This window comes from Bombina bombina, chromosome 3 (assembly GCF_027579735.1).
Source record: "Bombina bombina isolate aBomBom1 chromosome 3, aBomBom1.pri, whole genome shotgun sequence".
Taxonomy (NCBI): domain Eukaryota; kingdom Metazoa; phylum Chordata; class Amphibia; order Anura; family Bombinatoridae; genus Bombina; species Bombina bombina.
In genome coordinates this window covers 116,649,819-116,671,786 of record NC_069501.1, presented here as the reverse complement: position 1 = coordinate 116,671,786, position 21,968 = coordinate 116,649,819, and the positions used below count along the sequence as shown (strand labels likewise).

Here is a 21,968-nt window from a genome sequence, read left to right as displayed (position 1 = left end):
TTAGCTAGGATCAAGCCTGTGTTTAAAACTGTTGCTCCACCATGGAGTTTGAACTTAGTTCTTAATGTTTTACAGGGGGTTCCGTTTGAACCCCTTCATTCCATTGATATCAAGTTGTTATCTTGGAAAGTTCTGTTTTTAATGGCGATTTCCTCGGCTCGAAGAGTCTCTGAGTTATCTGCCTTACATTGTGATTCTCCTTATCTGATTTTTCATTCAGACAAGGTAGTTCTGCGTACTAAACCTGGGTTCCTACCTAAGGTGGTCACTAACAGGAATATCAATCAAGAGATTGTGGTTACATCTTTGTGTCCTAATCCTTCTTCGAAAAAGGAACGTCTGCTACACAATCTAGATGTAGTCCGTGCCCTGAAATTTTATCTACAGGCAACTAAGGATTTTCGACAAACGTCTTCCCTGTTTGTCGTTTATTCTGGTCAGAGGAGAGGTCAAAAAGCTTCGGCTACCTCTCTCTCCTTTTGGCTTCGTAGCATAATACGGTTAGCCTATGAGACTGCTGGACAGCAGCCTCCTGAAAGAATTACAGCACATTCTACTAGAGCTGTGGCTTCCACTTGGGCCTTTAAGAATGAGGCTTCTGTTGAACAGATTTGCAAGGCTGCAACTTGGTCTTCTCTTCATACTTTTTCCAAATTTTACAAATTTGACACTTTTGCTTCTTCGGAGGCTGTTTTTGGGAGAAAGGTTCTTCAGGCAGTGGTTCCTTCCGTATAAAGAGCCTGCCTGTCCCTCCCGTCATCCGTGTACTTTAGCTTTGGTATTGGTATCCCATAAGTAATGGATGATCCGTGGACTGGATACACTTAACAAGAGAAAACATAATTTATGCTTACCTGATAAATTTATTTCTCTTGTAGTGTTATCCAGTCCACGGCCCGCCCTGTCACTTTAAGGCAGGTAATTTTTCCATTAAACTACAGTCACCACTGTACCCTATGGTTTTCCTTTCTCTGCATGTTTTCGGTCGAATGACTGGTAATGGCAGTTAGGGGAGGAGCTATATAGCAGCTCTGCTGGGTGAATCCTCTTGCACTTCCTGTTGGGGAGGAGTTAATATCCCATAAGTAATGGATGATCCGTGGACTGGATACACTACAAGAGAAATAAATTTATCAGGTAAGCATAAATTATGTTATATACACACACACACAGTATCTATAGTCCCTAAGAATGGATAGAAAAAGATCCATATACAAAGCACTATACGGATTAGCTGTGTTGGTCTCTTCATCTGTTTTGTTATCTCATTAAAATTTAGCGGTTTGATAAATGTGATTAGACTTTTTAAAATCTCTTTTTCTCCTTTAGAAAACATTTAAAAAAAAAACCCTCATCTTGTAAAAAAATATACAATGTTGCTGTTGTGCATATAAGTAGTATTATATGCACCAATCCAACTTTACAATGTAGTTAGCAGCAGTTTGGAACATAATCAACACAACTGTAACTGGTGGAATAAAGGAAATTGTATATTCACTTTACAAATATTTTACTTTGTGAAACACTTCGCACTATGTCCCTTTAAGTGAAAGATCTGCTGGCAGCAGTCAGAATGTGAATAGTTTTAAAAGGAATGACATTGAACTGTAACAATTCACATATTAGTTAAAAAAACAAGACAGTTTAAAATGGTTTGTTTATAGATCTTTTCCAATGCGGTAAATAATTGCGGATACACAAACAATGACTAATGTCTCTTTAACCCCCTCATGCCCGGTACAAGTGTTTAATATCAAAAGAGTTCCGATGTAAACACTTGCTGCAAAAATGAAATAATGCGATCGTCAATGCAATCGTGATATCAAGGAAGGGATCGGATCATGGGAGACTGCCTATGTTGCTAGCCACACCCCCAGTCCAATCTTGAGTTTGCTAAAAGGGGGAGGCTGCAGGACGCCTTATAAGTTAGGACGTTGGCCATGTCATCCAGCATTAAAGCCCAGCGCTGTTAGGACTGCATGGAACGTCCTAACGGCATCAATGGGTTAAGGGAATTTAAGTTAAAACAAGGATCTAAGCCTTATTTCGAAAGAAGTCTTCATTATTGCTTACCTTATTAGTATGACTTCCCCATAGCCTGCAAACTGTTGGAGCAGTTCATCAATCAAACTATCATCAAAATAGTTATCTTCTGGTACATTGCTCTTTAAAGAGACCATAATCGTGCCATCAGGTGGTCCCTGGACTGAATTAACTTCCTTATATATTTTCTGTCTTTCTTCTGCTTCCGCTTCAAATATATCAATATCGATAAGAGCAACAACTGGTCTTCAAATAAAGCAGACAAAAAATGAGTATGCATTAAAAAATATTAAACCACTAAATATTAAAGTGTAAAACCACAATGTTCTCATTCTCTCAGATTATACCTGTGATCAGAGGTCTTTAGCTCTGCTCTTCCATAGTGCAGTAAACTACCTGGATTCCAGGTATATTGAGCACTTTTTTCATCTTGTAAACTTGAGTTTAGAAGATCTAAATCTTCAGCTAAGAAATCAAAACATAAAAAGGTTGACTATTAATGAATGTGGAAAAAAATTGTATACATAATTTATTTGTGATCACAGAGAAATAATAGAGCTTTTATAGAGGATCTAACATATTTGCGAGTGTGGGAAACAGCCAAAAACAAGCTATTGTGATTAGGCCAAAAAACAAAATTTATGCTTACCTGATAAATTTATTTCTCTTGTGGTGTATCCAGTCCACGGGTTCATCCATTACTTGTGGGATATTCTCCTCCCCAACAGGAAGCTGCAAGAGGACACCCACAGCAGAGCTGTCTATATAGCTCCTCCCCTAACTGCCACCCCCAGTCATTCGACCGAAGACAAGCAAGAAAAAAAGGAGAAACTATAGGGTGCAGTGGTGACTGTAGTTTAAAAATAAAAAACACCTGCCTTAAAATGACAGAGCGGGCCGTGGACTGGATACACCACAAGAGAAATAAATTTATCAGGTAAGCATAAATATTGTTTTCTCTTGTAAAGGTGTATCCAGTCCACGGGTTCATCCATTACTTGTGGGATACCAATACCAAAGCTTTAGGACACGGATGAAGGGAGGGACAAGGCAGGAACTTAAACGGAAGGCACCACTGCCTGTAAGAACTTTCTCCCATAAATAGCCTCCGAAGAAGCAAAAGTATCAAATTTATAGAATTTCGAAAAGGTATGAAGCGAAGACCAAGTCGCCGCCTTACAAATCTGTTCAACAGAGGCCTCATGTTTAAAAGCCCATGAGGAAGCTACTGCTCTAGTAGAATGAGCAGTAATTCTTTCAGGAGGCTGCTGGCCAGCAGTCTCATAAGCTAAGCGTATTATACTTCTTAGCCAAAAAGATAGAGAAGTTGCCGAAGCCTTTTGGCCTCTCCTCTGTCCAGAGTAGACAACAAACAAAGCAGATGTTTGACGAAAATCCTTCGTAGCTTCTAAATAAAACTTTAAAGCACGAACCACATCAAGATTGTGTAATAGACGTTCCTTCTTTGAAGAAGGATTAGGACATAGTGAAGGAACAACAATCTCCTGATTGATATTCTTATTAGATACCACCTTAGAAAGAAACCCAGGTTTGGTGCGTAACACTACCTTATCTGCATGGAAAATCAGATAAGGGGAACCACATTGTAAAGCAAATAACTCAGAATCTCTTCGAGCCGAGGAGATAGCTACTAAAAACAGAAATTTCCAAGATAAAAGCTTAATATCTATGGAATGCAAAGGTTCAAATGGAACCCCTTGAAGAACTTTAAGAACTAAATTTAAACTCCATGGCGGAGCAACAGGTTTAAACACAGGCTTGATTCTAACTAAAGCCTGACAAAACGCCTGAACGTCTGGAACCTCAGCCAGATGTTTGTGAAAAATAATAGACAGAGCAGAAATCTGTCCCTTTAAGGAACTAGCTGACAATCCCTTCTCCAATCATTCTTGGAGAAAAGGTAATATCCTAGGAATCCTGACCTTACTCCATGAGTAACCCTTGGATTCAAACCAGTGAAGATATTTACACCATATCTTATGATAGATCTTCCTGGTGACAGGCATTCGAGCCTGAATTAAGGTATCAATGACCGATTCGGAAAAACTACGCTTTGATAGAATCAAGCGTTCAATTTCCAAGCAGTCAGACGTAGAGAAATTAGATTTGGATGTTTGAAGGGACCTTGAAGTAGAAGGTCCTGCCTTAGTGGCAGAGTCCATGGTGGAAAAGATGACATGTCCACCAGATCTGCATACCAAGTCCTGCGTGGCCACGCAGGGGCTATCAAGATCACCGAAGCTCTCTCCTGCTTGATCTTGGCAATCAGATGAGGGAGCAGAGGAAACACATAAGCCAGGCTGAAGGACCAGGGCGCTGCTAGAGCATCTATCAGCGCTGCCTTGGATCCCTGGACCTGGACCCATAACAAGGAAGCTTGGCGTTCTAACGAGAGGCCATGAGATCCAGTTCTGGTTTGCCCCCTAGTTGAATCAACTGGGCAAATACCTCCGGATGGAGCTCCCACTCCCCTGGATGAAAAGTCTGCCGACTTAGAAAATCCGCCTCCCAGTTCTCTACTCCTGGGATATGGATAGCTGAGAGATGGCAAGAGTGAACCTCTGCCCATAGAATTATCTTTGAAACCTCCAACATTGCCAGGGGGCTCCTTGTTCCCCCCTGATGGTTGATATAGGATACAGTCGTGATGTTGTCCGAATGAAATCTGATGAACCTGACCACAGCTAGCTGAGGCCAAGCCTGAAGAGCATTGAATATCGCTCTTAGTTCCAGAATGTTTATCGGAAGGAGGGCCTCCTCCTGAGTCCATGAACCCTGAGCCTTCAGGGAGTTCCAGACTGCACCACAGCCCAGAAGGCTGGCATCTGTCGTTACTATAGTCCATTCTGGCCTGCGGAAACTCATTCCCTTGGACAGATGGACCTAAGATAGCCACCAGAGAAGAGAATCTTGATCCAGATTTAGTAGAGGGGACAAATATGTGTAATCCCCATTCCACTGATTGAGCATGCAAAGTTGCAGTGGTCTGAGATGTAGACGGGCAAACGGCACTATGTCCATTGCCGCTACCATTAAGCCGATTACTTCCATACACTGAGCCACTGAAGGGCGAGAAGTAGAATAAAGAACACGGCAGGAATTTAGAAGTTTTAACAACCTGGCCTCTGTCAGGTAAATCTTCATTTCTACAGAATCTATCAGAGTTCCTAGGAAGGAAACTCTTGTGAGAGGGGATAGAGAACTTTTTTCTTCGTTCACTTTCCACCCATGCGACCTCAGAAATGCCAGAACAATGTCTGTATGGGACCTGGCGATTTGAAAATTCGACGCCTGCATCAGAATGTCGTCTAGGTAAGGGGCTACTGCTATACCCCGCGGCCTTAGGACTGCTAGGAGTGACCCTAGAACCTTCGTAAAGATTCTTGGTGCCGTAGCTAACCCAAAGGGAAGAGCCACAAAGAGGTAATGCCTGTCTAGGAAGGGGAACCTGAGAAACCGATAATGATCTCTGTGTATCGGAATGTGAAGATAAGCATCCTTTAAGTCCACGGTAGTCATATATTGTCCCTCCTGGATCATAGGTAGGATGGTTCGAATAGTCTCCATCTTGAAGGATGGGACCCTGAGAAATTTGTTTAGGATCTTGAGATCTAAGATTGGTCTGAAAGTTCCCTCTTTCTTGGGAACTACAAACAGATTTGAATAGAAGCCCTGCCCCTGTTCCTCCTTTGGAACTGGGTGGATCACTCCCATAACTAGTAGGTCTTGAACGCAATGTAAGAATGCCTCTCTCTTTATCTGGTTTGCAGATAATTGTGAGAGATGAAATCTCCCCTTTGGAGATGAAGCTTTGAAATCCAGAAGATATCCCTGGGAAACAATCTCCAGAGCCCAGGGATCCTGGACATCTCTTGCCCAAGCCTGGGCGAAGAGAGAAAGTCTGCCCCCCACTAGATCTGGTCCCGGATCAGGGGCTACTCCTTCATGCTGTCTTAGAGGCAGCAGCAGGCTTTTTGGCCTGTTTCCCCTTGTTCCAAGTCTGGTTGGGTCTCCAGACTGGCTTGGACTGGGCAAAATTTCCCTCTTGTTTTGTAGAAGAGGAAGATGAAGCTGCGCCACTCTTGAAGTTTCGAAAGGAACGAAAATTAGTCTGTTTGGTTCTTAACTTGTTGGACCTATCCTGGGGAAGGGCATGGCCTTTTCCTCCAGTAATATCAAAAATGATCTCCTTCAGTCCAGGCCCAAATAGGGTCTGCCCTTTGAAGGGGATATTGAGAAGTTTAGACTTTGAAGTGACATCAACTGACCAGGATTTAAGCCATAGCTCCCTACGCGCCTGAATGGCAAAACCTGAATTTTTAGCCGTTAGCTTGGAAATAGGCCCCTCCCTACCATGCACTCAAAGTCAGAGGGCCTTAAAAAACTACTCCTAGGAGTAATCTAAAAAGCCATGTGGAAAACTAGGCCCCAAATAAAGATTTATCACCCTCAGAGAAAAAACGTTTTTATTTTTATAAGTAATGCAAACGTTTTTACACTAAGTAATATAAGTATTAACATGAATATTACCCTTATTTGCAAGCATGATCCCAGTTGTTGTTAAATCACTGTATCAGGCTTACCTTAAATATACCAGGCACTGTCAGCATTTTCTAGACCTTATCATCTCTCTAGAAAAAAATATACTGAACATACCTCAAAGCAGGCAATCTGCAGACCGTCCCCCCAACTGAAGTTTTCTTTCCATACTCTTCAGTTATGTGTGAGAACAGCAATGGACCTTAGTTACAAACTGCTAAGATCATCAAAACCTCCAGGCAGAATTCTTCTTCCAATTTCTGCCTGAGAGTAAAAACAGTACAACACCGGTACCGTTTAAAAATAACAAACTTTTGATTAAAGGTAAAAACTACACTAAGTCACCACATCTCTCTTGATACTTCCTTTCTTGTCGAGAGCTGCAAGAGAATGACTGGGGGTGGTAGTTAGAGGAGGAGCTATATAGACAGCTCTGCTGTGGGTGTCCTCTTGCAGCTTCCTGTTGGGAAGAAGAATATCCCACAAGTAATGGATGAACCTGTGGACTGGATACACCTTTACAAGAGAAAGTAGCCCTTTTCTGCATAAAACAAAAAAAGAGCTGAAAAAGTTGAAGCTGATAAATGGTGATCTAGGCCACCGTTTGTAAATCCTCCTGAAAATTTGTAGAAATAAAAAAAAGTGATCAACTAACCTGATTTATCAAAAGGCCATTTTCTTCTTCTCCAGAGAATGCGGTCAGTCCATGCCGGAGTACGACACTTTTCACTTGTATCGTAATCATCAGAAAACAAATCATATTTGTATGTGGGAGCAAAATTTACTTTCCCTTCTAAAAAGTTACGAAAAACCTGTTCAGAGAAAAGAAACGTTGATGTTGGAAAGATTATCCAATTATGTATATGATCCATCTGATAGGTAAACATACAACAGCCATCTAAACACACAATGCTATTTGTAGTCCAAAGATTATATTGTGAAGGTTAATTAATAATAAAAATATGGTTAATTAAAATTAAGTGATTATTTAAAAAACAAGTTGTACCCGCAGACAATAATTTTTAAGTCATTTTGACCTGGATGTATGGCATTATAGTAATAAGGTACAATTTTTTACCATGGTGTCAACAGGGACAGTATAGGCCCTGTTCACTGAACAACTTATATTTTAAGCAGTAGTGCACTGGTCTTTATAATACACTGTATGGTTATTGTAAGAATATATTAGATATATTGTGACAATACCTGTCCATTGTTTTTTTGATTGATCAACTGATCTCCTAAAATAAGAGAATCCCAGTTGTGATTTCGGATCATTTCTTTAACCTCTTCATTCGGAAGATCAATGCGATAATTAAAATCTCCACACCAAAATACATAATCATGAGAGAAGAGCAATCGCCCCTAAGAATATGGAACAGAAGAAAAAAAAAATCGGTTTAGAATAAGATTTCTAACAATTCTTTCATATGAACAGACACTACTAAAACTAACCAATTCAACTGAGAAATACATTTGCTGTGTGTGCTATAAATATATACATTACCAATAACATTCTTCTCTATATAATGACTATCAATGTGTGGTTGACAATTTTAAAAGAGATCTAAAGATAAGCAGCATTTAACAAAGAAATTGCTCTATTTTGAAGAATTTCTGACACAAAAAGGGGCCTTCTCTTGGGCATAACTGGTTTATACTAAAACTCTCTCTGAAAAGGATAAAGGCTCTCAAAGAAGGCAAGGGATAATCTACTTTTAAATTCACAATTATGGGCAAGATTTTGAGTGAAGCACAAACGTTTGCACGCGAGCGATAAGGGGTGTTTATTGTAAGTCTGTGTGTTTATTTACCCGATCGCTATGGTAACCTATCACGCTGTCAGCTTTCCGGCCGGTGCAGACTGATAACGTCAGCACTCGGCGTGATGCGTTCCAGCATGGGGTCTAATGTTTTGTTGGAGAATGCTGAACGGTCCCGCTCTTGATCAGCTGCTTACTGTTAAGGTAAATTGGTTAGTATTTAAGATTGGAGTTTGGTGGTGTTCATTATGTCTTCACGGCCTCCATTTGAAAAAGGCTCCTACGAGAGCTGAAACGGGATGGGTTAAGGCCCTTGTCTTTATGTTCTTTTCATAAAAGGCTTTTTGGAATATACTACTGTGTTTTGCCTGCTTCTTTTGGGTATACCTATATCGCTGGAGGCAGACATATGTATGTATGTATGTATATATATATATATATATATATATATATATATATATATATATATATATATATGTATTTATGTATGAATATATGTATTTCCAGACACATAAACACAAATACATATAGACATATATATAAGAGCACTGGAGTCCTTGCAGTTAAGTAGATGAAAACATGTAAAAACATATTTATGCAATATTCTTATTTATATGTATATAGGTATATTTCTATACCTATATATAATAATGTATCTATCTATATATACACTCACCGGGCACTTTATTAGGTACACCTTGTTAGTACTGGGTTGGACCACCTTTTGCCTTCAGAACTGCTTTAATTCTTTGTGGCATAGATTCAACAAGGTGTTCATTTGGTCCATATAGACATGATAGCATCACGCAGTTGCTGCAGATTTGTGATCTGCACATCCATGATGCAAATCTCCATTTCCACCACATCCCAAAGGTGCTCTAATGGATTGAGATCTGGTGACTGTAGAGGTCATTGGAGTACAGTGAACTCATTGTCATGTTCAAGAAACCAGTTTGAAATGATTTGAGCTTTGTGACATGGTGCATTATCCTGCCGGAAGTAGCCATCAGGAGATGGGTACACTGTAGTCATAAAGGGATGGACATGGTCAGTAACAATACTCAAGTAGACTGTGGCATTTAAACAATGTTCAATTGGTACTAAGGGGCCCAAAGTGTGCCAAGAAAATATCCCCCACACCATTACACCACCACCCTCAGCCTGAATCGTTAATACAAGGCAGGATGGATCCATACGCCAAATTCTGACCCTACCATCTGAATGTCGCAGCAGAAATCGAGACTCATCAGACCAAGCAACGTTTTCCCAATCTTATATTGTCCAATTTTGGTGAGCCTGTGTGAATTATAGCCTCAGCTTCCGGTTTGTGACTGACAGGAGTGGCACCCAGTGTGGTCTTATGCTGCTGTAGCCTATCTGCTTCAAGGTACGTGTTGTGCGTTCAGAGATGGTATTCTAAATACCTTAGTTGTAACAAGTGGTTATTTGAGTTACTCTTGGCTTTTTATCATCTCGAACCAGTCTGCCTAGTCTCCTCTTACATCAACAAGGCATTTTCGTCCACACAACTGCCACTCACTGGATACTTTCTCTTTTTTCGGACAATTCTCTGTAAACCCTAGAGATGGTTGTGCGTGGAAATCCCAGTAGATGAGCAGTTTTTTTTTTTTAAATATTCACACCAGCCCTTCTGGCACCAACAACCATGCCCCGTTCAAAGTCACTTAAATCTAGATGCCTAAATGCATTGAGTTGCTGCCATGTGATTGGCTGATTAGCAATTTGTGTTACCAAGAAATTGAACTGGTGTACCTAATAAAGTGGCCAGTGAGTGTATATTGTAACAAAAAAAAAAACATCAGATATTTGTAGAAATATGTATTTTATATAGAACATATTCTGCTATGTGAACATTGGAATTTGAAATATTCATATTTTCATGTCGGCTTAGCTCACTTGACAAAATGTGATTGAGTTTGCACAAGAGTAGGGTGTTTTTTCCACATTTTTTTCTCCATTGATTTCTATGGGGGAATACATGAACACGCACGCAATATTCTAACTTCGGCTTTTTGCGCTCGTCGGGTTAGCATGAGAGCGAAAACAGTACACTTTTAACTCATAATACGAGCTTACTTCAAGCGCATTTTAATATCGCTCCACTTGTTATGCCTCCAAACAGATGTTTCTACTTAACTTAATTTTAATAGTTGTAATCCTTCAAGAATAAAGTTTGTATGTTTTTCAGTCGTTGAGTGAAAAGATCATCTGAAGCAAAGTGTTAAATTAGATTAGTATTGCCAATGTGACTCTATTGCTTCTTTATAAGGGGCTCATATGCTAAATGAACATTCTGTAGCTGAATCGGAGCTGTGCATCAATAATTGGCCCTCTCTCCTACAATATATTGCCCTCAAAGGACCACTAAAGTCAAAATTAAACTCTCATAATTCAGATAGAAAACACAATTTTAAACAACTTTCCAATTCACATCCATTATCTAAATATGCACATACTATACTTTGAGACACCAGCACGTACTGAGCATGTGCAAGATTCACAGAATATACGTATAGGCATTTTATGATTGGCTGATGGCTGTCACATGATGCAGTGGCAAAGAAAATAAAACTTTTTTATTTTAGAAAAAACTACTACTCATGTAAAATGCTTTTTATTTCTCTTGCAAGGTGTATCCAGTCCACGGATTCATCCTTTACTTGTGGGATATTCTCATTCCCTACAGGAAGTGGCAAAGAGCACACATCAAAGCTGTCCATATAGCTCCCCCTCTAGCTCCACCCCCCAGTCATTCTCTTTGCCGGCTCTAAGCACTAGGGTCTCTCTACGGGAGGGTAAAGTGAATGTGGTGTTAGAATTGTAGTTTTTATTATCTTCAATCAAAAGTTTGTTATTTTAAATGGTACCGGTTTGTACTATTTACTCTCTAGCAGAAAAGTGATGAAGATTTCTGCTGAGAGGAAAATGATTTTAGCATGATGAAACTAAAATCCACTGCTGTTCCCACACAGGACTGAGGAGTACCAGAAAACTTCAGTTGGGGGGGGGAACGGTTTGCAGGGTAATCTGCAATGAGGTATGTTCAGTCATTTATTTCTAGACAAGACTGAGATAATGCTAGAAGAGACTGACAATATCCCCATGAGGGGAGGGTAAGCTATGTTCACAGACTTGGTAAGGAATTGAATGCTTTCATAACAGGGCTAATTATGCTGGTTGACACTGATTCAGGGCAATCGATTGTTTATTCAAGAAAAATATCGTTTGTAGACACTTTGAAAGTCATTTTGGGGTTCTTTCTGGGGTTATTACCCACATGGCTGGTTTTTAGTCACTTAAGAGTGATTTACTAGGCCTCACAGCTCCGGAGTAGAGTGGGAGGGGTCTAATTTTGCGCCTCAGATGCGCAGTTAGAATTGCAGAGAAGTTCATGCTGCTTCACATGGAGGGTCCTGCTGCTGTTTGAGGGCCTTATAGAAGCTATATTCCCCCAAATCTGATCCCTAAGGGCAGGTAGGGCCACAGCAAGGCTGTGGCAAGGTGCTGTACTATTTTTAACCGGGTGTTGGCTTTAGGCTTCTCCGGTTTGGGCATTAAGGGGTTAATCGTTTTGAAACTTGTGGTGCAATCTTATTAAGGGTTTAGGTACACTGCATACTTTTACCAAATTTTACAAATTCAATACTTTTGCTTCTTCGGAGGCTATTTTTGGGAGAAAGGTTTTACAAGCAGTGGTGCCTTCCGTTTAAGGTACCTGTCTTGTTCCCTCCCTTCATCCGTGTCCTAAAGCATTGGTATTGGTATCCCACAAGTAAAGGATGAATCCGTGGACTGGATAGACCTTGCAAGAGAAAACAGAATTTATGCTTACCTGATAAATTACTTTCTTTTGCGGTGTATCCAGTCCACGGCCCGCCCTGGCATTTAAGTCAGGTAAAATTTTTTTGTTTAAACTACAGTCACCACTGCACCCTATGGTTTCTTCTTTTTCTTCCTAACCTTTGGTCGAATGACTGGGTGGTGGAGCTAGAGGGGGAGCTATATGGACAGCTTTGCTGTGTGCTCTCTTTGCCACTTCCTGTAGGGAATGAGAATATCCCACAAGTAAAGGATGAATCCGTGGACTGGATACACCGCAAGAGAAAGTAATTTATCAGGTAAGCATAAATTCTGTTTTTTGCATTTATGGATTATACAACTCTGTGTTTAGTGGTCCTTTAAAACCACATTAAACACCTCAAGCTTGAGTGTAAAATTGTGCTTGGCCAATGCTTCTTAAGGAGACAAAGAAGCCAATTGTTGTAACCTGCACATGCTGCAAATAAAATAATTGCTTCATCATGTTATTAGCAAATTCTGTAACCTAGGTTTTTTAAATGCTGCATTGTAGCATCTCTAGAGAGAATGCGACAATCACAAATTTTAATCACCACATATTAAGCATTGCAAACCTGAAATAAGCAGTGGAGCCCAGCAAGCTCTGGATTATGCATCATTAGGTTTACAAACACCATTAATGTTTATAGAGGGATAACACTGATTAGCCTCACAGTTTGACTTTTTGTGCATTCACTTAATTGCTTAACTCCTCAAGGTCTTTTGCTAAGGGGGGACTCTCTGAATAGCTTTGAGAAGCAGAGAAGCAATATAATTGTAAGATATATTTTTTGCATATGATCTACTTAAACTGGAGGTTTCACAAAAACAAAAATTTATAATAGAACATTATTGAATTGCATTGTTTAACCTTGCTTGACCACATCTAGAACCTGAACATCTGAAATTTCTAGAAACAAAAGCATTCTCCTACTAAAGAATTGAGGTATAATGTCAGTCCAACTAGAGAACATGCTGTAGATTTGCTCCTACCATGGAAGCATTAAATGTAAGACAATATTGTCCCTAAAAATAATATAGGCAGAGTATTAACACGGTGTTATAAGCTACACATAAAAAAGATGCTATGTAGCAGGAAGAGGCTTTGTCTTACACCTATCTGAATTAAAATGTGGATGTTCCAGCCTTTTTTGTTTCGGTCCAACCAGTCTTTGTAAGACATTTGTGACACCCACAGCTCACCATCTGTGCACAGCATGTGTTCAGCTGACATAGAATATCTTTATAAAACATGTATACCAGTATATAGGTGTGGTTCCTTCGATTGAGGATTGTTTAATGCTGTTCTCTGATACCAACTTATATGTCTGTTACTTAGAAACACCAACGTATGTCTTAGTACAGCCTTCTCTTCCGTTACATTTGGAGGAGGGGATATAAGTAACTTTATTCACAAGTTTGCAATGCGCTCTTTTTCATTCAGTACCCATATAAATGTAACCTATGACATTTCTTGTGATAAAGGTACAATGTATGTAATTCTGTATACTTATTTATGTTAAGAAACAATTGGCATATTTTACATTTAAATATTTTTTTTAAAAATAGCAATAAGTTAGCTGTAGAGAAGGACTGGACCAATGCAAGGAGCAAGAGAATCACAACTCCTAAAATTAGTTTTGATTGCTACTTTATTAGAGTATTTAATATATATTTACACAAAGGCTCTTGGCCAGTTAATAAAAAGTCTATTTAAAAAAATAAATGATTGGAACATGTGTGTCAGTTTTCCAGTATACATAATCTAGTTACACTTACCATTGGAAAGCTAAGCTTACGAGCAATTTCTATATAATCTTCATTTCTTTCCTTGACTTGGGATTGGCCTGCAGCAAAGTGACTACATACGAAGCACAGGCTAGTTGTGTGCATTAGCATTCGTATCGCGACAGCCCCTTTGTTCCCAGTTGCACCTCCCATACCCGTTTTCACAGTATCAACTGCAACGTCCCTAAAATCAAAAGGCAACAGTATGAAATCATAAAGGCCAACATGATCAAGAATGATAAAAAACACAGTAACTTGAGAAAATAGGCCTTAGAAATGCCTCCTAGACGTTTAGTAGTCTCTAACCTACATGACCATGAGACCTTATATTCAGTGATGAAGGGATTGGGTTACATTTACTTCACTAACTGTTATAGATATCTCAAGTTTACACATCCAGAAAAGTCCAAGTTGGTTGACTCATTATACCATGCTGCATTCCGATCAGAGGATGAAAAACCCAAAAACGTTATTTTGTGAGTCAGACCGAGCACACCGTTTTAACAAAGTTTCTAAATTTACTAGAATTATCAAATTTGCTTTGTTCCCATGGGATTCTGTGTTGAGGAGATACCTAGGTAGGCATCTGGAGCAGTACATGGCAGGGAACAGTGCTACCATCTAGTGTTCTTGCAAATGAATAACATTCTTGCAAATCTGCTGCTACATAGTTCTCCAGAAACGGGCTGGCTCCTAAGCTTACAGCCCTACTTTTCAACAAAAGATACTAAGAGAACAAAACAATCTGATAGATGTAAACTCAAAATAATTTTTTGGGGTTTCTTATCCCTTTAGTTTCATCAATGAATACATTATTAATTGCACATTAATCCATCTCCCTCCATACTTACACAAAGAATGGGAAAGTGAATTGAATGTTTCTGTATGAGACTCCGAGTGGAGTTGTACATTTCAGGTGATGGCTACCAACATACCTCTAGGATAGGGGAGGCAAACAGACACCCCCTCAGTAAAAGAGTGGATAGCACAAGCCACTACCACAGTCTCATTAGAAAGATACCATGTACCCTTAATTTTCAATAAGACCCCATAACTCACATTTCTATGGGACGTATACCTTAATGGTACATGAAAACAGACCTAATTTTGCACACAATTGTAAAAAAATTTATTTCCAATTTAATTTGTTTTGTTCTCTTGGTAACCTTGTTAAATAGCAGGTAGGCTTAGAATCGTGCACATGTCTAGAACAGTTTATGGCAGACATTTTCCAAGAATACTTTTAACAATGTTATACATTTGCAGGAACACAAGATGGCAGCAGTTTTCTCAGAAAAAGTAGTTTATCACTGTAAAAGGTGCTGTGTTTTATTTAAATTTGTTTAACTTCAGTAGTAAGAATCACATCAACGTTTTATGGGACACTGTTCTACATACACATTGAGAATATTAGAAGTTTTAGATGCAGATCTTTCTTTTATTTCAGTTATGCATTTATATTGCTTATGTTTATATGTATAGCTGTTTACTACGAGTCTCATTTTTTCTGTGCATATAACTATGCAGTTGTACATATCATATTCCTTTTAGATTTTGTGTAACAAATAAAGATTATTTAAAACAAAAAAAGGAGATTGTCACCTGATAAACGGCGCATGTTGCGGCCTTATGAATATGAAAAGGCAGACGCCTACAAGCTGTTCTGAAGCCAGCAGCACATACTTGTTGTCCCTGGATATGGTCTTCTGAAGTTCTGCAGCCCACAGCTTCTGATTTGTTGTGCTATAATAGACAATTAGAAAACTTAATACTATTTGTTTTTTGTAGAGAATATTGTTAGAACCCCATTTAAATAAATGTGTACTACAGTTCATTTAACTACAGTAAGTTACATTCTGGATATCCAAATAGATTTGAGTGGTTGTAATATAGAGATAACAACTAAAAATACCAGAAAAAGATACCCAAACCATATAAATCACAGCTCCACCAAAACTACAATTTTAGAAAAGTAAACAGTGTCTCAGATATTACTGTTTTCCCATAGCCCTCAGACTTGTATCTATCTCCTTTATCTGTTAATTACCACCATGTCTTCCAGTGGCAACTACAATTACCTCCTCCTCTTTGCATTGGAACACTCAGTTACTGGGAGTGACCAGCAGAGGGCACACCTTTACAAAGTTACAGAACATTCAATACATGGAAAACTGAATGCACATTCTCAATAAAAAAAAAAAAAAACACAAAACAGTATATTATGAAAAATATTTTCATCCTCAATGCATATTGTTAACTGAATGTACAAAAATATTATGAAAACTTTAAAAAGGAAAAAAGAAAATGAGATATGTGATCACATATCATTGGAAAACATACATCATAAAAACTAAGAACTGTTCTGACCCTCGATTACTATGTCCTGTGTGCATCTGTTTATTATTCTCTGTTAGTTTAACATCTTTTTTCCTTACATTTCTTCAACACTAATTTCCTGTTAGGTTTCCAAACTTATCGTTGCCACCCAGCCAGCATTTCATCAACATGGACAGCACTTTTAAGGCTAAGGTTGTTCAGTCGGTGTGGCGGGCATGACATGGGCGCGACTCAGTGAGTTCCTTAAAGTGATTGTAAACTTTAACAGTATCAAATAATACTTTTAAAAACATGGGCACTTTAATTAATGAAAGTTTACAATGATGCTTATTTTTACAGTAAACATAACACCGATCCTCCACCCGCATCTCCTTGCTTTAGCAAATCTATGACGAATCTGGTTTCCTCCAATCATTGCGTGCCCCCTTTGGGGTCCAGCTTGTGGGGCAACGCAACAATTGGAGGAACGATATGCTAATGAAAGCAGCAGATGCGGGTGGAGGATCGGTGTTCTGTTTACTGTAAGAAAAAGGTAAGTATTTTTAAAAATATGCATCATTGTAAACTTTAATAGACAGAGGTTGAGGGCTAGAAGTGGGTCATATCTGCCAACCTGTGATAATCCTCAAAGTAGGACGGTTCAGAGGTAATGGTGAATTGGAATCTAATCTACACGAATGATAGTTTTAAATTACAGTGCATACCTTGCATTAACAATATTTCCTGCATTTAATTCAACCATTTCTTCAAAACCAATGGCAAATATATCAACTGGCTTGATTCTTCGATCTAAAATAATAAAAAAATATAAAGTCAATGTTCATTATTTGCAAATTCTAACAAAAAACTCTAAAAAGAAGGGACTCCCAAACACTATTATATTTTATAAAGGTTCTAAAATTAAGATGCAAACTCTTGTAGCTAAACACATTAAAAATAGAGTAGGGATATATTATTTGATTACAGATTTATTTATTTATTTTTAAATTTGTATTATTTCTTAGAAGAGACATTTAGGGCTAGATTACTAGTGGCGTGTGAACTTTAGCACGCACACCATATTGAAAGATCGCACCATCTTGCGCTCATATTACAAGTTGATAATAAAGGCGACCACACGAGCGCGACTGAAGTCCTTGCATAAAGGGTTAGGACAAAATAAGTTGCACCAAACACAACATAAATACATTTAAAACAGTTAGACTAATATATACACTATCTAATAAAAATAATTCATATATTATATTAAAAAAAAAAAAAAAAAGTTATAAGGGTGTGTGTGTGTGTATGTCCACAGCTGCATTCATTACTTTTGGGAAAACAATACCCAAGCTATAGAGGAAACTGAATGCAAACAAAGGGCGGGTACAGAAGGGGGCCCCTTAGAAAGGTGCCACAGCCTGAAATTAACCAACAGTCGCTAAAAAAAACTATCATTAGAACAAAAAAAGGGTAAAAACCAAAAGGATCGGTTGAAAGTCTTGAGAAAGGTCCCAGAGGACCGAAACGCATTGATTGTACACTGGTATTACGGCTCAGGATCTCATTTGGTGAGTCGAATACCTATATTCTCCAGTTTGAGTGACTTTATTGCACTATGTTTGTTTTTACATATATTTTTATAGGATCAGGATGGCATCATAAATTTACACCCACTTTGGGAAGAGGATAACTATTTTAACAAGAGGATAACTATCTAACAAGATCATAACACACTAATCACTCAAGGATAAATCACTCAAGGATAAACAATTCTTTTAGGACCATTTTTTAGGTGTACACCTCACTTTTTTCACGTTTTTTAAATTATATATATATATATATATATATATATATATATATATATATATATATATATATATATATATATAGATATTTTTTACATTTTTCCTTTTTCTTTATTTTTTCCGTTTATTTTTGAACAAACACATTTTTTCCACGTTTTTAAAAAAATTTTTTTTTTAATTCACTTCACCTTTTCTTTTTCAAGTTCAAGTTTATGTGAGAATTAATATTTTCGTATCACCGTATTTTTTCATCACCAACACTGAACTAGAGACAATAGGATTGGACACTCTATGGACTTTCATTTGTACTTTCACTAATTTTTACACATCTATGGAGATTTAACTGGACTATTTATTAGAATCTATTGACTCATTGATTATCTATTTGATGCCATTTCGACTTTTTAACCAATAGACCTTAGGTATATTGTATTTAACCATCTGGTTTTACTTTACACCAGTTGACTTACTCAATTAGGAATATAGGCTTTATAGGCTTAACGGCTATACACTTACAGTATAGATTTCTGCCTATAGCATTGTCTACAGCATTTATTTCTATTATTTTTATTTTTAACTGTCATCATACATTTATTTGTATCATTCATTTGTTACATCTATTTGTTTCATCCACCACGTGTTTTATTCTACATTCATTTTACAGTGTAAGTTTATTAAATGTTATATTTTAACTAGGATTTTATTGATTGGATTATACAGAATCCACACACCTTACACCCATTTTATTTATTAAACTGATCGTGGACACCATTTTTAGCAACATATTCCCCAACAGGAATATTGTAGCACTGACTCCCGGCATTTTATTTAAAAACCAAAAGGACCAAGTAACTGCCCATCAGTTAACACCGGCAAGGCTGTGCTAAAGATCACTCAAAACACTAGAGTCCACTGAGCACAAGGCCTCCAAGGAGAGCAGTCCCGCAGGCTCCTGGATCACCCGAAACTTACCCCCAACCTGAAGGAAGAGAACCTGCACCAACCCCCGAGGGGGAGAATGGAGGGTCCAATAAGAGATCCAAAGGACCACCAAACTAGGGTAAGAAAAAACCCCTCAAAAGACTAAGCAAACCCAAGGATGCTATAAGACAACCGTCCAGTGAAATGAACTACCTAGGAGGACAAAGATCCTATCCCTCCCCCAGAGTGTAAATCCACACTTAAGAGAGAGAGCGATCGCGAGGAAGAACAAAAGCCCATCCTACAACACAACACCATAGAACTTATGGTGCTCCAGGGAAGCCACGAGCTCCCCACTGTTCCATAGTCTAGCAGACAACTGCTAAAACTAGCCACACATAGGTAGCAACCCATATCAGGGCCGAAGGAAACTTCGAAGCCCGCAGACAAGGATTGGAAGAGACTAACCGTCCTAGTAGAGAAAGAGGCTCTCTGTGAAAACACAGAACCACAGATGTAGAGCTTGCGAGCTCAAGCCTCAAGCAGCAAAGCTGACCCTAAACCATCGTGGGACACCACCCCACAGAGAAATGCCGAAAAAATCAGCAACAACTCCCGTCTAGAAGAATCCGGACTCTAGATACCATTCAACACCAGCAGCAAATGCAACCAGAGGAGGGATGAAAACACTGAGTCCCCGACCGAAGGTAGCAGAACAGAATCAAAAGAAGTACACAGCCAAACTCAAAGCAGTCAGAACCCCGACCCCCACTCCGAGGTAACGGACCCAGCCCAAAAAAAGGCTGGTAATGTCCGAAGACAGAGAATACAAAATCTCCAAACCAGACTTCAGGAAGAGAAAGGAAGGGCCTAAGAGGAAAATGAAACCCATAGGGGAACAACTCTGACCAATTACTTAAATCCAGCATGCTACCACGAAGCCATGACAGAAATACTATGTGCTCGGGTTCCAGAACCCCTACACAGCTTCCTTCCCTAAAGAAGGGACACTCCCAAAAGGGAGATAGGGCACTGTCCTAGTACCAGAATCCAGCCCCCATAACATCTTGCATGCAAGGAAGGAAAGAACCCCATGGAACGAGAAGATAGGACTCTCTGGGCCTCAATGGATACTGTAGAACTTCCAAAAACTCGCAAAGGGAGACTGCTTCCGCAGCCATAGACATAGCGAAGAGATATTATTGAAACGGTAAAAACAATACCAAGAGAAAAGAACCATTCGGCTATGACTGCCAGCTCAGTTCAGATAAACAACCACGAGCCCACCTCAAAGGTGTAAAAGCTGCCCCTGCAGTCACTATAAAATCAATCCAGAAAGACAGGAAAAACAAACCTTCAGGCAGTTACCAAATCTCCCATGAGAGACAAAACCAACCCCCCCGAAGGGACAAGCGGAGGTTCCAAAACCTAAGGGTTGAAACTGAACCACCCAGGTCCTAATCCAGAAATCTAGACCCCGAAATCTCAGACAAGAGACATGGCTATAAGCCAGGCCCCCAGAAAACCGGGACCGGCTGTATGTTCAGACCCCTTCAGGAACCAACAAGTTGCCTCATACGGAGGAGTGCACCCTAGGTAGTGCATCCCACATACCAATGTCCTAGGACATTGGACGCTCGCAAGAGACTCAGACCAAGAGCATAGCAAGACATCTTGACAGGTCTAAGAAGATGACAACCAGCACCCAGAGGTAGATCAAAACCCAGGACTCTGCTTGCAAGCCCAGAGAGCTAGATCTCCTAGAGGTTGTAGACGAAATAATCTCCAAAGATCCATACAGGATAGGCCTCCCCTGTACTGCACAAGGAATAACGATAGAAGCCCACAACTCCTGGTAGACAAACTGACCAGGGGCGATTGTCAGGGGAAAAAAGGGAATAACCCAAACCCCTGCGCTCCAATTCTGAGAGCGTGCGAGATACTGAAAGGAAAGGAAGAAGGACACATCCTAACCTGTGACAAAAGGCAAAGAATGACTGGGGGATGAGGGAAGTGGAGGTTTTTAAGCCTTTGGCTGGAGTGTCTTTGCCTCCTCCTGGTGGCCAGGTTCTAAATTCCCAAAAGTAATGAATGCAGATGTGGACTCTTCCTGTTTATGAAATTGTTTTAAAAATTAAAATAAATAAAAATAAAATGTATATATATATATATATATATATATATATATATATATACATATACATACACACACACACATACATATACAGTATATACACAGTATATACACACATATATACACACACACACACATACATACATATACTAGTTTACAGTATAGTGCAAAAAGTAAGAATAGTTGCTCACCTTTTAAAACCTCAAACATGTGAGGTATGTGAGGAGCATTGGGGGGAATTAATCCCTATATGTGTTAAAGATGTTTGTCTTAGTGCCTGTGTATGGTACTTTTAGCTTATGATGATGAATTTCATCTGTATGATGTGGATCAAATCCTTTCCTTCTCCGCGGTGTGATGTTGTCTTTATGAGGAAGAAATATTTGAACTTCCCCTCTCTGGAGTATGGTAGATTCTTTTGATAAAAAAACTCAGATGCGAGTGAATAATAAAATCAGATATCCGTTATTGAAGCACATGAAACCGTGTCAGTGCTGATAATTAAAAAGTCTCAAGATAGTATAAGTTAATTCTCTTTTAAGAGACTGGCAAAAGTTTCTTTCCACAAAGGAGGAGATTTTGGATGAATGCCTCTTTGCATACACAATGGATAGTCACAAACTGTCAGGGTGCAAGGAATCAGACTGAGACGAGAAGTGCAAACATAATCACACCTTTATTAATAGCAAAAAAATAATAAAAAGTCCACAAGTCAAATAACTAGCCAGGAATCAAAACCAGAGCTGGTAGTCAGACGAGCCAAGTCAGGAGCCAAAG

At 39.0% G+C, this 21,968-nt stretch overlaps 1 protein-coding gene across 1 annotated transcript in view; it reads right to left on the bottom strand.

Annotated features, from left to right (window-relative positions):
* SYNJ1 (synaptojanin 1) overlaps window positions 1-21,968 on the bottom strand; it is a 364,762-nt gene that overhangs the window by 79,181 nt on the left and 263,613 nt on the right. Inside the window, exons 13-19 of the mRNA XM_053705173.1 lie at window positions 17,054-17,138; window positions 15,615-15,755; window positions 14,004-14,196; window positions 7,810-7,968; window positions 7,259-7,415; window positions 2,391-2,508; window positions 2,074-2,289 (exon numbers count right to left, since the gene is read on the bottom strand). Coding sequence (XP_053561148.1) covers window positions 2,074-2,289; window positions 2,391-2,508; window positions 7,259-7,415; window positions 7,810-7,968; window positions 14,004-14,196; window positions 15,615-15,755; window positions 17,054-17,138 — 1,069 coding nt within the window. The remainder of the gene's footprint in view (window positions 1-2,073; window positions 2,290-2,390; window positions 2,509-7,258; window positions 7,416-7,809; window positions 7,969-14,003; window positions 14,197-15,614; window positions 15,756-17,053; window positions 17,139-21,968) is intronic.